We start from the raw sequence: 17,293 nt of genomic DNA, 5'->3' as shown, positions 1-17,293 counted from the left end.
CAGATTGCTTGGAAAGCAGGCAGACTGACTACATGTTTGGCGAGCCCAGCATTTTTACTGAGAAGTCTCTTGGTCCCTGTTCTCTTTTCTGTGTTTTAAGCTGGATTTTCTTTGGAAGTTCTGTGTTTAGTTATTTTTTATGCCCTCCTAGGCCATGTTTCCCGATTTGGGGCTTGGGGAACATGGTTTATATCACAGCACTGATGGCTCATATACTTGTTTATCATTCAAGTTACAGTTTTGTTTCTGCACAGGATAATAATAATTACACCACTACTTGCTTCAGAAGTAAAACTTGTGTGTTCTCAGTGCAGACTCATCATGATGTTCTACAGCCTCATGGCAGTGAGAATGCCATCTCTGCCAGCCTGTGGCGTCACTCTGTCCCTCAGCCTAATCCAGAATGCTGGACTTGACTGTCTTGAAGCTGGAGCTATAGGGGCTAGGTGCAGCCTCTCACCTGCCCCAAACAGCTCATCTCTTCCTAAAATGTTCCCTGTAAGAAGGAAATTTCTGTGTCCCTCTTTATCCTCTTCCTGTGCCTCAGTTTGCAAATGCAAAGCTCCTGACTGCACCCATCTCATTCAGGGACCCCCTGGAACTCCTGGAGCTGCATGGCCTCCCCTGGCTCCCTCTCACCCTTCCAAGGCCCTGTGCCCCCCAACTTAGGGCTGCCCAGGGTTACCTTCTCAGTGACACCCCTCTAAGATTTCGACCTGCCCCCTTCCCGCATTTTCTTGTCCCTTTCCCTGATTTGTTTGCCCCTTAGGACTTAACTTTCTAATCTCTCAATTTTGCTTACTATTTCCTTGCTTGTCCCTTTGCTGGAACATAAACTCCATGAGGGCAGGGACTTGTTATGTTTTGTTCACTACCCATCAGAAAATGTTTAGCGTAGATGGTGTTCCTCTTCCTAATTTTTGAAAATTCAGGCAGGCCAAGTAAGCTTTTTAATATTTTAGTAAAATATTGAGTATTTCAGGCAGGCCAAAAATCACTACTCGGCCAGGAAGCCGGCCAGCAGGAGAAAGACCCTCCCTTATGTGGGCGAAGAGGTTCCATGCTGGAGAGATGGTCTTTTTAGGTGGGGTGAGAGGATGACTAGAGACCCTGTTTGCACTTTAAAATGGGTTTACAAAATCACACTAAAGCATGAAGGCTTCAAGAAAGAGTTTCTCATAGATAAAATAGGTAGTAACCGGGGTGATTCTCCAGCATACATTTCAGAGCAAAGCTGCCACCAGTACATTTCTCCCTCAAGTACACAGCTAACAAATGCAAAGGGCTGGCTGTGCACCTCCCTTGTAGTTTGCAAGCTGCTGTTGCATGAACCAGCCCCCGCTTAAGGGGAGGATGCCAGCCCTGGCAGTGGTCCGCCACGCTTAAACACACACTATGGCAGTGACTCTGGAGACCATTTGTTTGCTTCTCCTTAGTGAGAATATTTGCATTAATCATTGATTTATGAAGTTCACCTGAAGTCTATAAAAGTGACTCTGACATCTAATTTTGTGGTGATTTCCATTACAAAGTTAGCCCAGCATTTTGTAAATAAATATCTGTAGTTAATTATTTCTGTAAGTCAACATGGAAATAACCAAGGGATCCCCTCTGGCTCCAGCCACGTTCATCAAGGCTCAGCCTACGTGGCTGCAGTGAGGAATTCTGCCCCAGCGTCTGCCTGTCCCAGGACACACTGTGGTCTGAGCCCTGCACACCCAGACCTCTATCCTGTGTAGATCACAAATTGCAGAATTAGTATAAAGCAGGCAAATTCAATATATATGTGAATTAAGCCCAAACCATTAGCTATCCTTTGATTCATGCTTAATTTTTAAAAACCTGATAACAAACCCTATTTTTCAAAATGTTAACATTCAAAATGTTAATTCAGGGCTTGAAGTTTACATACTTTTCTATCATATATCTAAGTGCCTGAAGCATTTATAGAGGGCAGAGAAAATCTACAAAAGGGTCTATGGGATGTTTTTTTTTCTGAGGTTGGCCGCACAATGTAAAGATTTCTAAGAACCTCAGGGCCTATCTGTAGTGAGAGGACCCCCAGTGGTCTTGTGACCCCCTTCTGCTCACAAGAAGACCAGACCCGCCCTGCCTAGGACCCCAGGCTCAGAGCCCACAGGGAGTTTGGTGTGTTTGTCTCCCTTCTGGCCCTGCCCCCATCTGCCCTGTGACTTCCCTGTGGCCAGGGGCCATGCTGCCTGGCATCATGGCCCCCACCTCCCACATGGCAAAATGTGCTATTCACGTGGTAGTGAAGGACGGGGAGAAGGAAAGCAGGAATGGTTCTTGAGGTGCTGCCCTTAAATGCTGCCAAGGGGATGTGTGGGGCCTCGTGGAGCATGGCACTCATCCTTCTGTCAATGGGACAACTTTTCTTTTTATAACTGACTAATGTAGTATCATGGTCAAGTTTGTTTTGCTCAGGTCTTTGTTTTCACAAAGTGTTCCTGTATCTGTGGCATGTGATGTTTTGATGTGGACATCTGAACAAACAGGCGATATGCTCCTTTCTGATAGTGTTATCATTGGGAAGTTATTTAACACAAATGGAAACTGTGGTACAAACCAGGTTCTGGGTGTTGGTATGAGGGACTGATAGCTGTTACCTTATTTATTCTCACAAGGTCCCTTGGAGAGAAGTACTTGATGATGCCCATTTTACAGATGAGGACAGTGAGGCACAGGGCATCCAGTGTGTGACAGTCAAGTACATTGCAGCACAGCCACCTTCAAACCCCTCGAGGGTTGAGGACTCTCTTTGCCCTTAAGTAAAGCTGGATTCTTAGGGAAACTAATTTTTCTGCATGGATATTTACAAATACCTATTTTTCCCTTACTTGCTTGTATTACTTTTTCTTTGCTTTTCTTTTCTTTTCTTTCTTTTTTTTTTTTTTTTTTGTGGAGGAGGGTAGCATTAAAACAATAATGTGTAAAAAAATATTTAAAGGTGATGTGATGGTTAGTTTTGGTTGAAATAAGAACCTACAAGGAACCATCTACCCCTATTTTCCTTTCTGAAAAACAACAGATGTTGAAGCCTTTGCTTTCCTTCCTGACCTCCTGACCTTCTGAGGTAGTTGGAGATCCTGGTACACAGTGTGAAGCCCTTTTGACCCATAAAGGTGACTTTGGTTAGTGTCTTTCCCTTAGGAACCTTGGTGTAATATGTCAGACATAGCACTGGCCAGGACATCCCGGGATTCAGGCCCCAACAGTGGCTGGAGTGGAGGGGCTAGGGTTGCAGGCAGTGACCCCTTCATTCCCTGGGAGGAATTATATTCCCTGTCCGGGAAGCTGCCAGACAGAGACCACTTTTCTTTTTTTTTTTTTTTTTTAATTTTTTTTTTTAACATTTATTTATTTTTTGAGACAGAGAGAGACAGAGCATGAACGGGGGAGGGGAAGAGAGAGAGGGAGACACAGAATCGGAAGCAGGCTCCAGGCTCTGAGCCATCAGCCCAGAGCCTGATGCGGGGCTCGAACTCACGGACCGCGAGATCATGACCTGAGCCGAAGTCGGACGCTCAACCAACTGAGCCACCCAGGCACCCCCAGAGACCACTTTTCAAGGTACAGACCATAGTCCTCATGCCAGGGCATGCTGCAGGACTCAGCCACGTGCTCCTGTAGGTAACCATTGTCCAGAACGCTTCTAGGAACATTTTGACATCAGTGAGGATTATTGATGTGGTCTTCCCAGAAAATGGGAAAATGAGTACTTCTTCTCCAAATTGGTGAAATGTAAAGATATGGACCCTTCTGGCTTCATGGATAACCAGTCCACCCCTTTCCTTCTCCTTCCACGTTTCCTTCCAAGTAATCATTGGCTCCCATGAGGTCTCCTCTCCTGCTTTAGGAGCATGAGGAGGCAGGCTGGGGTTATGAGCTGGAAGTGGGTCCCATGACACTGAGGAACGTCCTTGCCTTTCTGAGTTTTCCTCAGTTATAAAATGGCAATAACAATTTCTACTTCACAAGGTTCCTGTGAGCAATAATCAAGTTACCTGGAGTGTCTGGCATGGAGTAGCCACTAAATAAATGGTCACATTATTTTTAGAAGGTGGCATAAGTGGTGGGTTGATGCTTGGCTTTGGAAGTCAGACTGTCGGGGTTCCAACCCTGGTGTGCTGTTTCCTAGCACAGCTGGGACTTTGGGCAAATTACTGAATTCCATTGTGCCTGTTTCCCATCTGTAGAGTGTCAGCAATATAATGCCAACCTGTAGGGTGGCTGTGAGGAATTGGCTGGACACACTGGGAGAGGTCAGGAAGCAGCACACGACATCCCAAAAGCTCAGGGGAAAGCGGCCAGTCCTTATGATGAAGGGGTAGCAGGAACTGTGGATGTCAGGATGAAGAACATCCCTTTGGAATCAAGGTGGAAGGGACTCCTGGGACCCTGAGCAGTGTCCAGAGACCCATGAGAAGGGAAAGAGAGGATGTCACACCTGAGGAGGACATCTAGACGTTTGCCAGTTTTACTTTCACCCAGTGTGTGCACAGGTGCCAGGCAGGGCATTGTCCTCACCACCTCCATCTGATACTACTTCCAGTCTACACTTAGGGGTCGTTATTGGTGCCTTTTCTAGCACCAGCATCCGGGATCCTGGAACATTTGTTTGCCTCAGCAAACAGTCTACGATAATCATTTTTATAGCACCTTCTTCATTAAGAAACCAAAAGCTCGTTACATGCCATCAATTTTATTCTCTTGACATTACTAGGAAGTTTAGAAGGACAGATTTGATTATCTCTGGTGTATGAGAAAATGAGGCCCTGCATATGGGGGTGCTTTGTCAAAAGGCACAGCACAAGGCCACCACCAAGCCAGAGCTGTCCCCAACTCCCAAATCACTGCTTTGACCGTGGAAATGTCAATGCCACTCTTAAATGTAGTTCATTCCCTGCTACACAGAGGGGCCTTGCAGCTGCCCACACCTTTTCCCTGGAATTAGTGGAAACCATGCAAGCATCTGACCTTGGGCCATTGCTAGCTTTGAAGTTCCATTCCAGGGGGCTGCAGGATTTTTCTGTAAAGGGCCAGATAGCAAATGCTTTTGGCTTTGTGACCCATAGGGACTGTTACAACTACTCAGCTCTGCTGTTGTAAATGGATGGGTGTGGCCACATCCCCATAAAGCTTGATTTACAAAGGCAGCAGGCAGGATAGATTTGGCCCCAGGACCATGGTGTGCCAGCTCCTAATCTATGCTAATATTAGATGTTCACCTTCCCTTTCTCCTCTCTGACTTCAGAGCAAGAAACCCAGGTATGCAGTGGGCGGTTTATGTTTGAGGAACAGTTTGAGTGTGTGTACCTGTGGATGTGCTTGTGTACATACATGCATGCTATCCAAACATGCCTCTTTCTGTACATAGTGTGAAGGGGGGTCTCAGGAGACTGAACTAGGTGTTCTAGTCTCTAAACAAATACCTACAATACTTACTAGATACAAGACTGCCTAGCCTAGATATAAGACTGCGAATCCTAGGGTTAAAACTTCTCCAGGCAATCTAATTATCTCATGTTTTCATGATTGTCAGAACAGAATTACTTTTGATTTCCTTTATGAACCAGATGTTACAGGGCATTCTTCACGCTTTGGGTAGGTCATAGAATGAAGCACAGACAAATGGGCTGTCACAGCTCCCAGAGCGGCAGGACCTCTAGAGCACCATGAGGTCGCAGAGGCAGATGGTGAGGAGAGGGCCTGGCTCGCAGGTGGCAGGGGCGGTGAGCAGGCAGGGGAGGAGGTCCACAGAGAGTTGGGAGATGTCGGACGGAACGTAGGTACATGTGTGTACAACAGGGCTTCTCACAGGGGTTGAGAACCTCATTTTGTTAGCCTTTGAACCTTTGTAAGCTCTTGAGTGGAAATGTGCTATGGAAATAAAGGAGAGCAGACTGGCATGGCAGCTTTGGAGGTTGGGGACTGGGGCGTACACTGTTGTCTGGGGGATCATGCTGGGCGCTGGGCCAGAGCAATTTGGAAACCAAGGGGGCACAGTAAGCCTGGCTCCTCCCACAGGGGGCCTTGCTCCCTGCCCTTCAGCCGGCTGGCCAGGCCATTTACACAGTTACATTTTGCCTCTCCCAGCCAAGTGGGAGGGCAGGCTGTTTCTGCACTCAAGGAGACTCTGGGCATGTGCATTTTGATTTTAGTGAAAGGAGGCCATTCCTTGTCCCCTTCCCAGCCATATCTCTTGGTGGTGGCCTCCTTTGCAGCTCCTGGGAGTCTTCTTGTGTGGCTGTCTGCTCTGCCTGATGGCACACACAGCACTGGACCAGAGAACCCATGGAATTCTGGCCAAGGACCTTGGTCTTCAGGTCTCTTTGCTCTCCCTTTCATAGAACCTTCTGGTTTTCATTCCCAACCTTCATGTCCCACTGCTCCTTTCTTTCCTCCTGTCCAGAGTGAGGAGGTAGTCCAGGGCCCCATGTGGGGATAGCTCAGTCACTGTGTGTCCAAGGCCCTCTGAGGGGCACAGTTAGGGGGGCTGAAGCATATGTTAAAGAGCAATGCTCCCTCACCCCTGCCACAATGTAGATAATCTGGAGTTGGACAGCACAAGCATTCCTGAGAAGCTTCACAGAGGGTGTCTTTATTTTTGCAAAACAGAAATAGAGAGATTGCTGATGAAACAGAACTTTGTGAAGCCCTTGTTCGACTAGAATGCAACAGCACATTGTAGCATTCCTATGGAAACTCTGTAAAACCAGCCAACTTTGAAAAACCTGGTGTTCAGAAATGCAGGTGTGCATGGTCAGAAGCTGCTCAGACTTCAAAGAATGCATGGGTCTTGAAGGGAGAAAGGGCACACACGACTCCCTAGCTCGACTCCCCTAGCCTGTGCTGACAGATGGTAGGAAGCTCCCTGGCACCCACGTGAGCCGGCCCAGTGGGCACCAGTGGTGGTCTTGTCCTGGGGGCCAGCAGAGGCACTCATGTTTTGGTGATGCTGGGGGTACTCTTTATTCCTCTTCATGTGAGTAGTAAAAAATGAGCTGCTGGTGCTGTGTATTCCCTGAGGACAGGGAGGAGAATGCTAGGAGATATGATCATCACACATAGGACTCTCTATCACTTGGGAGCAAGCTAACTGTCTGAGACCTTCCTCAGTGTGAATGCTGAGCCAAGGCCCTGCCTGTGAGCATGTCGGTGTGTGTACACACACATGTGTACATGCAGCTTCCTCAGAATTATCTTCACTCTCAGTATTTTCATTAATGTTGGCTATAAATCTCCCCAAATAGAAAAAAAAAACAAACAAAAAAACCTTCCTAACTGAGCTATGTCATTGTTAGGAGCAACGTTTTATGTGACTGGTTTCTTAGTCTGCTTTCAGAAGACCTTAATCTGGATCCTACCTTCTCTCTACTGCACTTTATTTGATCCTGGTGTCTCTCGTTTTTTCCAGAGTAACATATGCAAGTAGCTTAGAAGTGGCTTCACACCCTCAGAAGGGTGATGGAAGTTTTTTAAGCGTAACTTCTTTGAAGAGGAGTGGGCTGTTATGGAAAAGTTTTATTTCTTATGCCATGGTGGTTTTATTACAAAGTTATATCAGCTAATTTGAGAAGAGGTTCAAAGAGCCACATCCCTTTAATGGCATAAGCACAGCATTGCTTTATGTAGCACCATTCATCTGGAGGAACCCCAGGGGCTTCGCACCTTCTGCATACAAATGATTCCATCCACCCAAAGTCACCAGGTGTCACTCAGGCAGAATGTGGCCTTCCTTAAATTTCATTTCTCCTAATAGCTCAGAATGAGAAGTTAAGCCCTACCACCTTCTAGCAAATTACCCCTAACATTAGCGAATTGACTGCCAAAATGCATATAGAACAGCACACAAACTTGAGAAGGGGCCTTTGACAAATTCTTGGAAAAGTAAAAGAAAAAAAACAAAAAGAGAGAGAGAGAGAGAGAGAGAGAGATACAATTTCTTTTTAATCCTCACTAATCTTGCTGAAACATGAAACGTGTGCTGAACATAAAGTGGCTCAAGGCAGTTCTTGGCAGTGGAGAGTTTATGTCTGCATCACATGGTAACTGCTGAGGGGTGTCCTCACCCCACCTGTGCCTGGGAACAAACTGTGCATTTTTCTTTGGTTGCCCTGTTTGGTGACCCTCTGAATAAAGGGATGTGTCTTACTTGTCCGTAACCTGCTGTAGGGTCTGGCACGTTGCAGTATTCCATAAATTCTTGGAAGCACGAGTATGCAAATACCAGAAAGAAAAAAATCATCAGAATAGCAGAGTGAAAGGAACAAAAGTACAGGACGCAATGCCAAGCTTGTGATGATAAAAATGGAAAAAGGAGCTTGAATTGCTTTAAGATAAAACCCGGAATGTCCTGGTTGATGTGTGATGTAGTGACATCTCTATCACAAATTTAATTTGTGAACTAGAAGGTGGGGACATTCTGTTTCAGGATTTAATACCTGATAAGGCCAAGGAAATCATGGCTTTTCAAGTAATTCCAAACCTGAGAGTGTCTATGTTCTAATAGGAAATACATGAATGGTAACTTCTACAGTGGTACAGAATAAACACTTTGCCTTGAAAACTGCTTACAAGCTGTTGAAATCGTAAGTCACACCTCTGATCCTCTGAATTAGTCAGGATACAGGCCGAGCTCCCCCAATATGGTGGCTTAAGTAAGGTACAGTTCCTTTTCCTCACGTCACAGTACAGAGATCTGTTTTACATGGTCATTCAAGGAGCAGGTTCCTCCTTTTGCTCTGAGTGGGACCTTGGAGTGGAAAAAGCTGGCTCATCTCCACCCCTCTGCCATTCAGGCTGTGGAAGGGAGAAACAGGAATTAGGATTTCTTCCCAAATGTCATTATGAAATGGGGTCCAGAATTGCACAAGTTACTTTCACATGCATTCTTATGACTGTTATGACACATGGCCATGGCTATATACAAGCGAGGCTGGGAAATGAAGTTTTTAGCTGGGTGACGTTGACCCCAGTTGAAACTTGGAGTATTTTCACTGTCCAGAAGAAGGAGCAAGTGGATATTGGGGTGTAATTAGCTATCTTTGCCACCTTTGTAGGCCCTGTGAGGCTTGGCACATTTATGGTCAGGCAGCCTCCCCTATGGCCCACTCACCAACCCTGCAACATGCCAGGATGTATTTCCCCAATGACTGTCAACTTTGCCATGTCTGTGTGAGCCAGGCCCATGTCTGTGTCCAACTGTGCCCAACTCCAGCTCTGTGTCTGTGTCCAACAACTGTGTCTGTGTCCAACTCTATGCCTTTGCTTGGCCTGGTTCCTCCAGTTGTAATGCTCTCCTCTTAGAGTAGTCATTGGGATTTTCCCCATTTATCTGGGCCCAGCCACTCCTAGCAATAGGATTTTTGACTATGTGGACCCTGAACTTCATATCCTGGGAAAAATAATGTGCAGGGGAAGCTCTTCTCGCCAGGGGCTTAGCCCAGGCCCAATCCTGGGGAGTTGGTTTGATTGGTCCATATGTTCATTTGTTCAGTAGGTCTTTTGAGCATGTGATGTATATCAGGCCAGAGGTCAGGGATGCAGCATCTGAACAAAAACAGGCACAGTATCTGTCCTCATGGGGCTGATAGTCCAGGGGGCCCTCCACTGGTAACATGTAATTAGAACCTGTGCTAACCACAAGTGTTGCCTGGGAAGCTCTGAATAAGAGAGAACGGTTTAGTCCTTAGAGTCTAAAAAACACGGATGAGTTGTTTGTCCACATTCTTCACCCCAGCTTGCTGGGGAATCTGGAAGAGAAAGACCTGGCCCTCCCTGCCACACTGCCCTCCCCCTATGCTCCAGGCCCCACTCCCAGGGAAGCCAGCGTGACTTAGAGCCTAGTCAGCAACGTGGTGTAATGGAGGCACATTTGTCAAAGCCTGCTGCTGCGGTGATCTCCATAAAAGATGGAGATGGTGCTGCTGTGCATGTGTGAGCACCCATGTCTCCACAGGGTAGAGCATTAAGCCCACAGTAAGATTTGTGTGCTACATCTGAGTAATGAGCCATGAAATTGACATTATAAGTTTTAATTATTATTAATGCCTTGCAGGGGTGGCTGGTGTTAATTATCCTGTAGGCATCCCAGATGCATTTCCATTTTCCTTTTATTTCTTTTCCTTAATGTCTTGAGCCCGTAGAATGCTGGCTCAGTGACAACGTTTGAATAGGATTCCTCCAAAGGGAAGCACACAGTTGAAAGGTTATAAGGAGCAGAGAGGAAATGGCCACACAGAAACCCACTCAATTTCCTTGGCCTGGGAGAGTCCTCGCGGGTGCTGCCTCCAGGCCCTGTCATGGACTAATTAGTTAATCTTATAAAGAGCTTTGAAGATGAAAGGTGCCTTGGAGGTCTGAGAGTCCTAACAGTGAGAACCAGCAGGTTCCCACTGCTCTGTCCCCCTGAATAAACCTCCTCTTGGTACCATCCCTGACTTTTATTGTTGCCCTCAGAAATGTGTCCTGTGTCTCAGTTTTGCTCCCTTAGGTGCTGATCTTTGGCAGTCTGGGGAGGGGATTCTTAGATGGGCTCTCTCTCCCACTTCCCTTCTCTATGGCTCCCTCTTTCCCCTCGCCCTCTCCTTGCCCACCCATGTGTGCACACCGGAGCATGGCTGAGCCAGCCAGGCTGTGCTGTGTGCTCTGAGCCCCATGATCTGACCTCAGGTCATCAGGTGGTTGGCCCTGACTGGGCCTCCACTGCAGCCGTGGTGAGGATGTGTGTAGACCACTCCTGCCCTGCTTCTGTGGCTTCAGATGCCTCTGGCCCCTCTGTTTCCCTGATTCACCCACTAGAACAACTGTTCTTTTGCTCCTCTGTGCAGAGCTGGGATCGGCACCCTTATTCTGGATCTCTGTGAGACATGCTGGTTTACAAGTGGTGCCATGTCAGATCTGTCTGTCATTTCTGACTTTCCCCACTTCTGGTCCTCATCCAGTCCCTATCTCAGGAATAAACTGAGCCTATTTAAATGAACAGACATGCATGGGATACCTGCCATATGCCAGGAACTTTCCTATCCTGAGGCCTCGGTTTAATAGGGGCTGGGGGTGTGATGGAGTAGAGGCTCCCAGACATTGGAGAGCACAGCCTGCTGCTTCTGGGTTTGGGAGGGAGAGCCTGGAGCCAAGGAGAGAGAAGCTCCAGAGGTTCCAGAAGCATGTGCTGTTTTGTGTGCAAGGATGCTGGCCCCATGGCTGGCACAGGGAGTGGGGAAGAGCATCGGGGGCTGTGGGTGGAAGCTGTGTTGAGGCCAGTGTCGGGGCATCCTGAATGCCATGCCAAGGAGCTTGGTGCCCCTTCCTCAGGGTAGTAGGTAGCCCCTGAAAGCTCATGAGCCCCAGGGTGACAGGATTAGCTCTGTTTGGGCATCTAGCCTCACAGTAGGCTGCCTGGGGCCAGGGACTTGCTGCTGGAGGTTTGCAGTGGTGTAGGTGAGAGAGAGGAAGGACCCAGCCATGGGGGTAGAGGCATGCCTGGTGCCTCCCTGAGAGCCTTCCAGTGGGGTCAGTAGAACTTGAGGACTACTGCTAAAGTCCTTCTCCCTAAAGGGAGAAGATGGGCACACGGCGGGGACAGGGTACAGGACTGGCAGTGGGCCAGCAGTCCCTGACCAGAGTGAGGAATGCAGGGAGTGTAGGCTCCAGGGACAGCCATGGGATGTCCATTTTGAGAAGTCAAGTAAGCAATTAGATTGGAACTAAGTTCCCTTGGAACTTGGAAGAGAAGTTGAAAGCACAGAGAGAGGCAGGTAGATCTGGGCTGTGAAAGGCATTGGGCTGACCAGGAGGTCTGGGGTCACAGTGCCCGGATGGATGGGGCCATGCCGATTTTAGAGAGTCCTTGAGAGACCAGGGCCCCTGGACGTCAGTAGTACATTCCTTATACAGCCAAAAAGACACACTACTCACAAACACCAGGCCTGGAGCCAGGCCACCTAGGTGAGAACAGCCTCAGGTTCTTGTCACTACTCCCAGGCCCTTCCGTGCACCCCAGGCAGGTCGGGGCCAGGATTGCACAGCATGCATGAGCAGTGTTTGTTTCAACTGAGTGGTAGAGCTGGTGGTAAGCGGGCCAGAGTGTGGATGCTGGCGTCCCCTGTGCATGGGGAGGACGGAGAGCTGCGCATGTTCAAACAGCATGGCGGTGCACAGATGGAGGTACAGCCCATAGAAACAAAAGTGTGAATCTGGCCGTTCTTGCTCTTCTTCATTATCAAGACTAGCAAAAATGACCAGCAGCCTCAGTGTGTGTGGCTCTCCAAATACTGCTTTTGAGCACTGCCCTCTTAGTCGGTGGGGAGGGGGGACGGGGGGTGGTGGTGAAAGGAAACAGAGTCTGTGGCAAAGTGAAGGTTTCTTTTCTGCACTGAACTGAGGCCCATTTTCAAGTGTGACTGTGGGTTCTCTCCTTACTGCCCCTTTAACACCTCTTACCTCTCAGTGGGTATCTCAGCTTCTCCATGTGCTCAATAGTGAACAGACTCCTGTCATGGAAATCAATGTAATATTTAACTTTTAAAGTTGTGATGGACTAAGTTTAAATAGAACAAGAAAGCTACTCTGTCTTTTTGTAAATTTAACCTCACGGTTGCGGCAGGGATTCTGGGAGGGGTAATTATTTGCTGTCGGGGCTGCCCTGTGCTTGTAGGACATTTAGCCTCCTCTCTGGCCTCTACACATTAGATGCCAATAGCACCCCACCTCCCAGTTGTGACAACCAAAAATGTCTTTACACGTTGCCACATGTTCCCCGGGGGGACAAAACTGTCCCCAATTGATGACCCCTGGGCCAGGGGATGACTGGCCTTTGTGTGGCAGTGAGGTTCTTCTGGTGATTCACAGCCAGTAGCCCTTTCCATTCTTGTCTCATCACAGTACTTGTGCTGCAAATCACCCCTTTGCTTCAGCCCTCTGAAATTGGGGCCTGTTATGGGCTATTGTGCTTAGAGTACAAAGCTAGCCAGGATGAGTATTATTGGAAGCAAACTGATTTTTTTTCCCCTCATTGAGTTCTGCAACGAAAAATCCTCTGGTGTTACTGTTTAATTGGTTAGTGGTGGCTGTTTGTCAATTTGCCAGCAGGTTCTCTCTTAACTGCTGTCATTTGACATCGCTGAAACATAAATGCAGAGTGATTGAGTTGCCAACATGCTATTAAGTCCCCTACAAAGAGCTTTTCGATGTACTACTGCTTCAGGCTTTTGTGGTTCTATTGATTGATTCGAATACTAAAGAAATCCTTGGCATAGACAGCCCTGGTAAGAAAATGCGGCTTCTGTCAGGGAAATTGTTGGGTATTGACACAGGGACAGTGGTGGGTTTTCCTTTGGTTTTCCTCTGGCAGAGACTTGGCCTCTGGCAGAGCTTACTCAGTTGATGGGTGTTGTCTGCCCACACAGAAGAGCAGCCACTGGTCTTTATGAGACAGGTCCGGTTAAGTTGGAGGAGCCCAGGAAGTGGATGGTGACATCGAGTTCAAGTTTCAGGGTAGTTTGACTGACTCCTTATTTCAGAGGAGCAGAAGATTGCCACAAATTCCTTTTGGCTTCAGAGCCTGCAACTTACCATTTAAGGCCAAAAATGGCAGATCACTTTTGAAATGTTTGGTTCATCTTTGACAGGATGACAAGAACATCCCTTGACATTAAGAAGATACTGTTTTATGGTCTTGAAATTGTACTTCTGGACCAGACTGCCATATGCATCAAAAAGCTATTTGTCATTGGTGTGTGTATAGGGCCGGGGCAGGGATGTTTGTGACAGCCAGGGACCACTTGTTAGAACTTCTAGTGCATTAGGGACCAATGTCCCAGGGTTGGCCTCCACCTTCCATGGCCAGACTGTCCCTCTGGGCTTGACGTCACAGGTGTATGCCATTGGTTGTAAGGCTGTGAGTGGGAAAGTCCCACAGTCAGTGTGGGTCCGTCCCCTTGACCCGGGAACCCCCTTGACACATGTTCTGAGTTGTGAAGGTTCAGAGGTGCAGTCTGGAAAATCTTATTGGACAATAATTGTTGGAAGTCTGGCAGCTAGAAATAGCACTCAGTGGAGGACAGTTCAACATAGAGTAGTAGATGAGAATATTCCAGAGCCAGCCACCTGAGTGGGAATTCTGCAACCCTTATGGAGGTGAGGTTTTGAGCCAGTTACCTTCTCTCTCCCTGTGCCTCAGTTCCCTCACCTGTAAATGATGACAATTTAGCTCCTCCTTCAGAGTTCTTTTTGGCAGAGTGAGTTAGTTCCTGTGGAAGGCCCCCCTCTCATGTGTACTATTTGAGGGGGGACTGCCATTACAGGGACCACCTTGTCTTGGCAGGACCATGGGCTTGAGTATTCCCATACAGGGCATCTATTCCTTTGAAGTACTTCCCACTCTAGAGCATTCTATATGTGCCCACACAGCATGGGAGCCCCTAACCTAGGCAGATCTAACCTGGCAGCAGGAAGGCCACGTTGAGTAACCAGATGCTATGTTTTGCTTTCAGACTCTTTCCCAGCTTCCCTATGGGAAAGCTCTCTACAGTTATGAGGGGAAAGAACCCGGCGACCTCAAGTTCAGCAAGGGCGACATCATCATCCTGCGGCGCAGGGTGGATGAGCACTGGTACCATGGGGAGCTGCACGGGGCTCATGGCTTCCTGCCCGCCAGCTACATCCAGTGCATCCGGCCCTTGCCACAGACCCCGCCCCAAGGCAAAGCACTTTATGATTTCGAGATGAAGGACAGAGACCAGGACAAGGACTGTTTGACCTTCACCAAGGTAAGGGAGGTCTCTGTGAACACTGCCACCCACCCTTCTCAATTCCCACCTTTCTGCTGATTTGAATTCTGGCTCCTTCCCGAGACACACTCTCTCTGCTGTGCCTCTGTAAGTGGGGAGAACAGTTGTTCCTACTTCCTGAGTTTTTGTTCAGTGGAAAGAGATGGCACGCAGCCTGATAGGTAGCTCCATCTGAGAGCTGACAGGGGGCTCTCTGGGTAACAGACACAGGACCCTCTGTCACCTGAGTCATGGTGTCTCAGTGACAACTCAGGTACAAAGGCATGAAGTCTCTCCAGGACTTGCAGGCCCTGGAAGAGGAGGCTTATCAAGGAAGGCTGCTGCAGAGATCCCCTTTGGCTCACAGGAACGTGGTGGTAGGACCCAGAAACCAGCATGCCACAGCTGCATCCTCTGGAGCACCAGAAGGCAGGTGGGCAGGTGTGCTTAGGGCCAGGATTGTCTTGGAGAGAGGGACTCTGGTTGGTGACAAACTAAATAGCATTTACCAGCAGGATTGTCCTAGCAGAGCCCAGTGAGATGTGGAGGGGCCTGGTTGTTAGTCATCCCAGGCCTCTGAGGTTGTAAAGCATTGAGAGACCTGAGGTGGGGCCCTCTACACCTTGATGTTCCCTTCCCAGCCACAACTGACAAGCTCCATTCTCATCTGTGGGCATGCCTCCTTCCTTGTTTTCACTCTTACACATACTCCTCTCTGTGCTAGGCAAGGCAGGGACTCCTGAAGCACTTATTTCTGCCCAATGTCAGTAATAGCAGTTGCTCTTTACAGCTTTCCCAACACGCTCATGCTGTATCTCAACTGCAAGGTGGTTGGAGCCCATCTTGCTGATGTTGGAACCAAAGCTCCATGAGGCTGAATGTCACTCACCTGAGGATGGTGGCCTGGGCCTCTCCTTCTGCTTTCTGTGTTCTGTTTCCCATCTGTCCTGCTTCCCTCCCTCCACCCTAACCTTGTGAGTGTGTACACAGTTGTAAATAGCAGCTAGAACTATGAATCTTTGACTTTAAAGCCCACGTCCTTCCCACTTCTGAGAGGCCATTGTTATTTTCTTTCTCCCCATCTGCTTGGTACAGAACTTGGCTGTGGTACTGAGCTCTCTGGAGGGCTGCTGGAGTGCAGTGCACACCATTTTTGAGCAAAATTGGCATGTCCTGTGCATGGCTGCTATTTATGTCTTGTTCCATTGTTCAGACTGACAGTGAATAATCTATTTTTCATTCACGGATTCAACTCTTTCTTCCTTTCTTTCATCAAGGTGTTCTAATGTTAATTCTGATTGTCATCTGGCTGATGCAGCTTCCTGGGAAGCTGTATCCAGACCTTTTTCCCCCTCTCCCTCCTCTCCCTCTCCATCCATCTCAGTCTGAGACCTAGAGTGGCAGGCTGTCTGGAGTGCAACGGCAGACAGAGCCCCCGCTTTGCTCACTTCTCTGCCCAGTGGACTCTGGACAACGTGCCCAAGGAGGAGAATGCCCTGGAGGCCTGTGATGCTCTGTACTCTCACTAGTGACCACGAGTAGGGATCCCCCTCAACCTCTTGGGTTCTGGTTGGGCTTTGCTAAGGAGACAGACTCTGTTACAGCTCTAGGCTTCTCTGAGCTCAGCTTGCTCCAGGGACAGACACAGCCATCCTTACAGAATAACATTAGAGGAGGCTATTTGAGCTAGGAGAGGTCAATTTGCATTGACCTCTGCAGAGCCCTAAAGCCCCCAGCCTCCTTTGATGTGAGCAAAGGCCTGCCTTCACACCACCATCATAACTTGCTGTGTTCAATGAGCCTCTGCCTGGGACACTTGACTTCAGGGTGAATACCAGAGCCCACTGCACAAGAGGATAGGCATTTGCCCTCCTATCAACAAGATGTGTCAGCCTCCAACTCTGCAGGGCACTGTGCTATACCCAGGGGACACAGACAGACCCACTGCCCTCTAGAGCCTCAAGTGTAGTGGAAGAGGCAGGCAGTAGCAAGTCAAGAAATAAGTGTTCAAAAGTCAGCCTCAGAGAGCAATGCTGGTAACCCAGGAGCCAGACTAGGTATTTAGTGAAGTCTCCAAAATATTCAATGAGAGAGCTTAATGTTTGGTATTTCAAAAGAAATAGTAAAGTGTAGTCCTCATGGGGAAAATTAGAACTCAGGCCTCCTTAGACTCATTCTGTGGTTAGCACTGTTCTTAGTTATGATGATTGTATCTGGGGTGTGAGCAGGCATCACTGTTGAGGTAGCTGCCGTGAGGGCTTCTGGGGAGATGATATTTGAGTTGAGATTGAGGAGCAAAGGTGCTAGGAACAAGAGGGTCTGGGGGTCTCTGGCTACATAATGTGATGCTGTTCCCACAGGAAGCCAAGTACGAAGCACTCAGGGTGTTTTTCATGGGCTTTTATCCCTTGAATCCTGTGGATTAAGGTGGACAGTTAAAGATACCCAGGCGTGACTCCCAACGAAAATTGTTCTGTGACATCCACCCCCTACTATGTTCA

At 48.2% G+C, this 17,293-nt stretch overlaps 1 protein-coding gene across 1 annotated transcript in view; it reads left to right on the top strand.

Annotated features, from left to right (window-relative positions):
• Positions 1–17,293, top strand: part of SH3RF3 (SH3 domain containing ring finger 3) — a 375,407-nt gene that overhangs the window by 196,333 nt on the left and 161,781 nt on the right. Inside the window, exon 2 of the mRNA XM_053890489.1 lies at positions 14,517–14,792. Coding sequence (XP_053746464.1) covers positions 14,517–14,792 — 276 coding nt within the window. The remainder of the gene's footprint in view (positions 1–14,516; positions 14,793–17,293) is intronic.

This window comes from Panthera pardus, unplaced genomic scaffold, assembly GCF_024362965.1.
Source record: "Panthera pardus isolate Hobbes unplaced genomic scaffold, ASM2436296v1 HiC_scaffold_25, whole genome shotgun sequence".
Classification (NCBI taxonomy): domain Eukaryota; kingdom Metazoa; phylum Chordata; class Mammalia; order Carnivora; family Felidae; genus Panthera; species Panthera pardus.
Note: the sequence above shows the minus strand (reverse complement) of the source record. Positions and strands in the feature narration are given on the sequence as shown.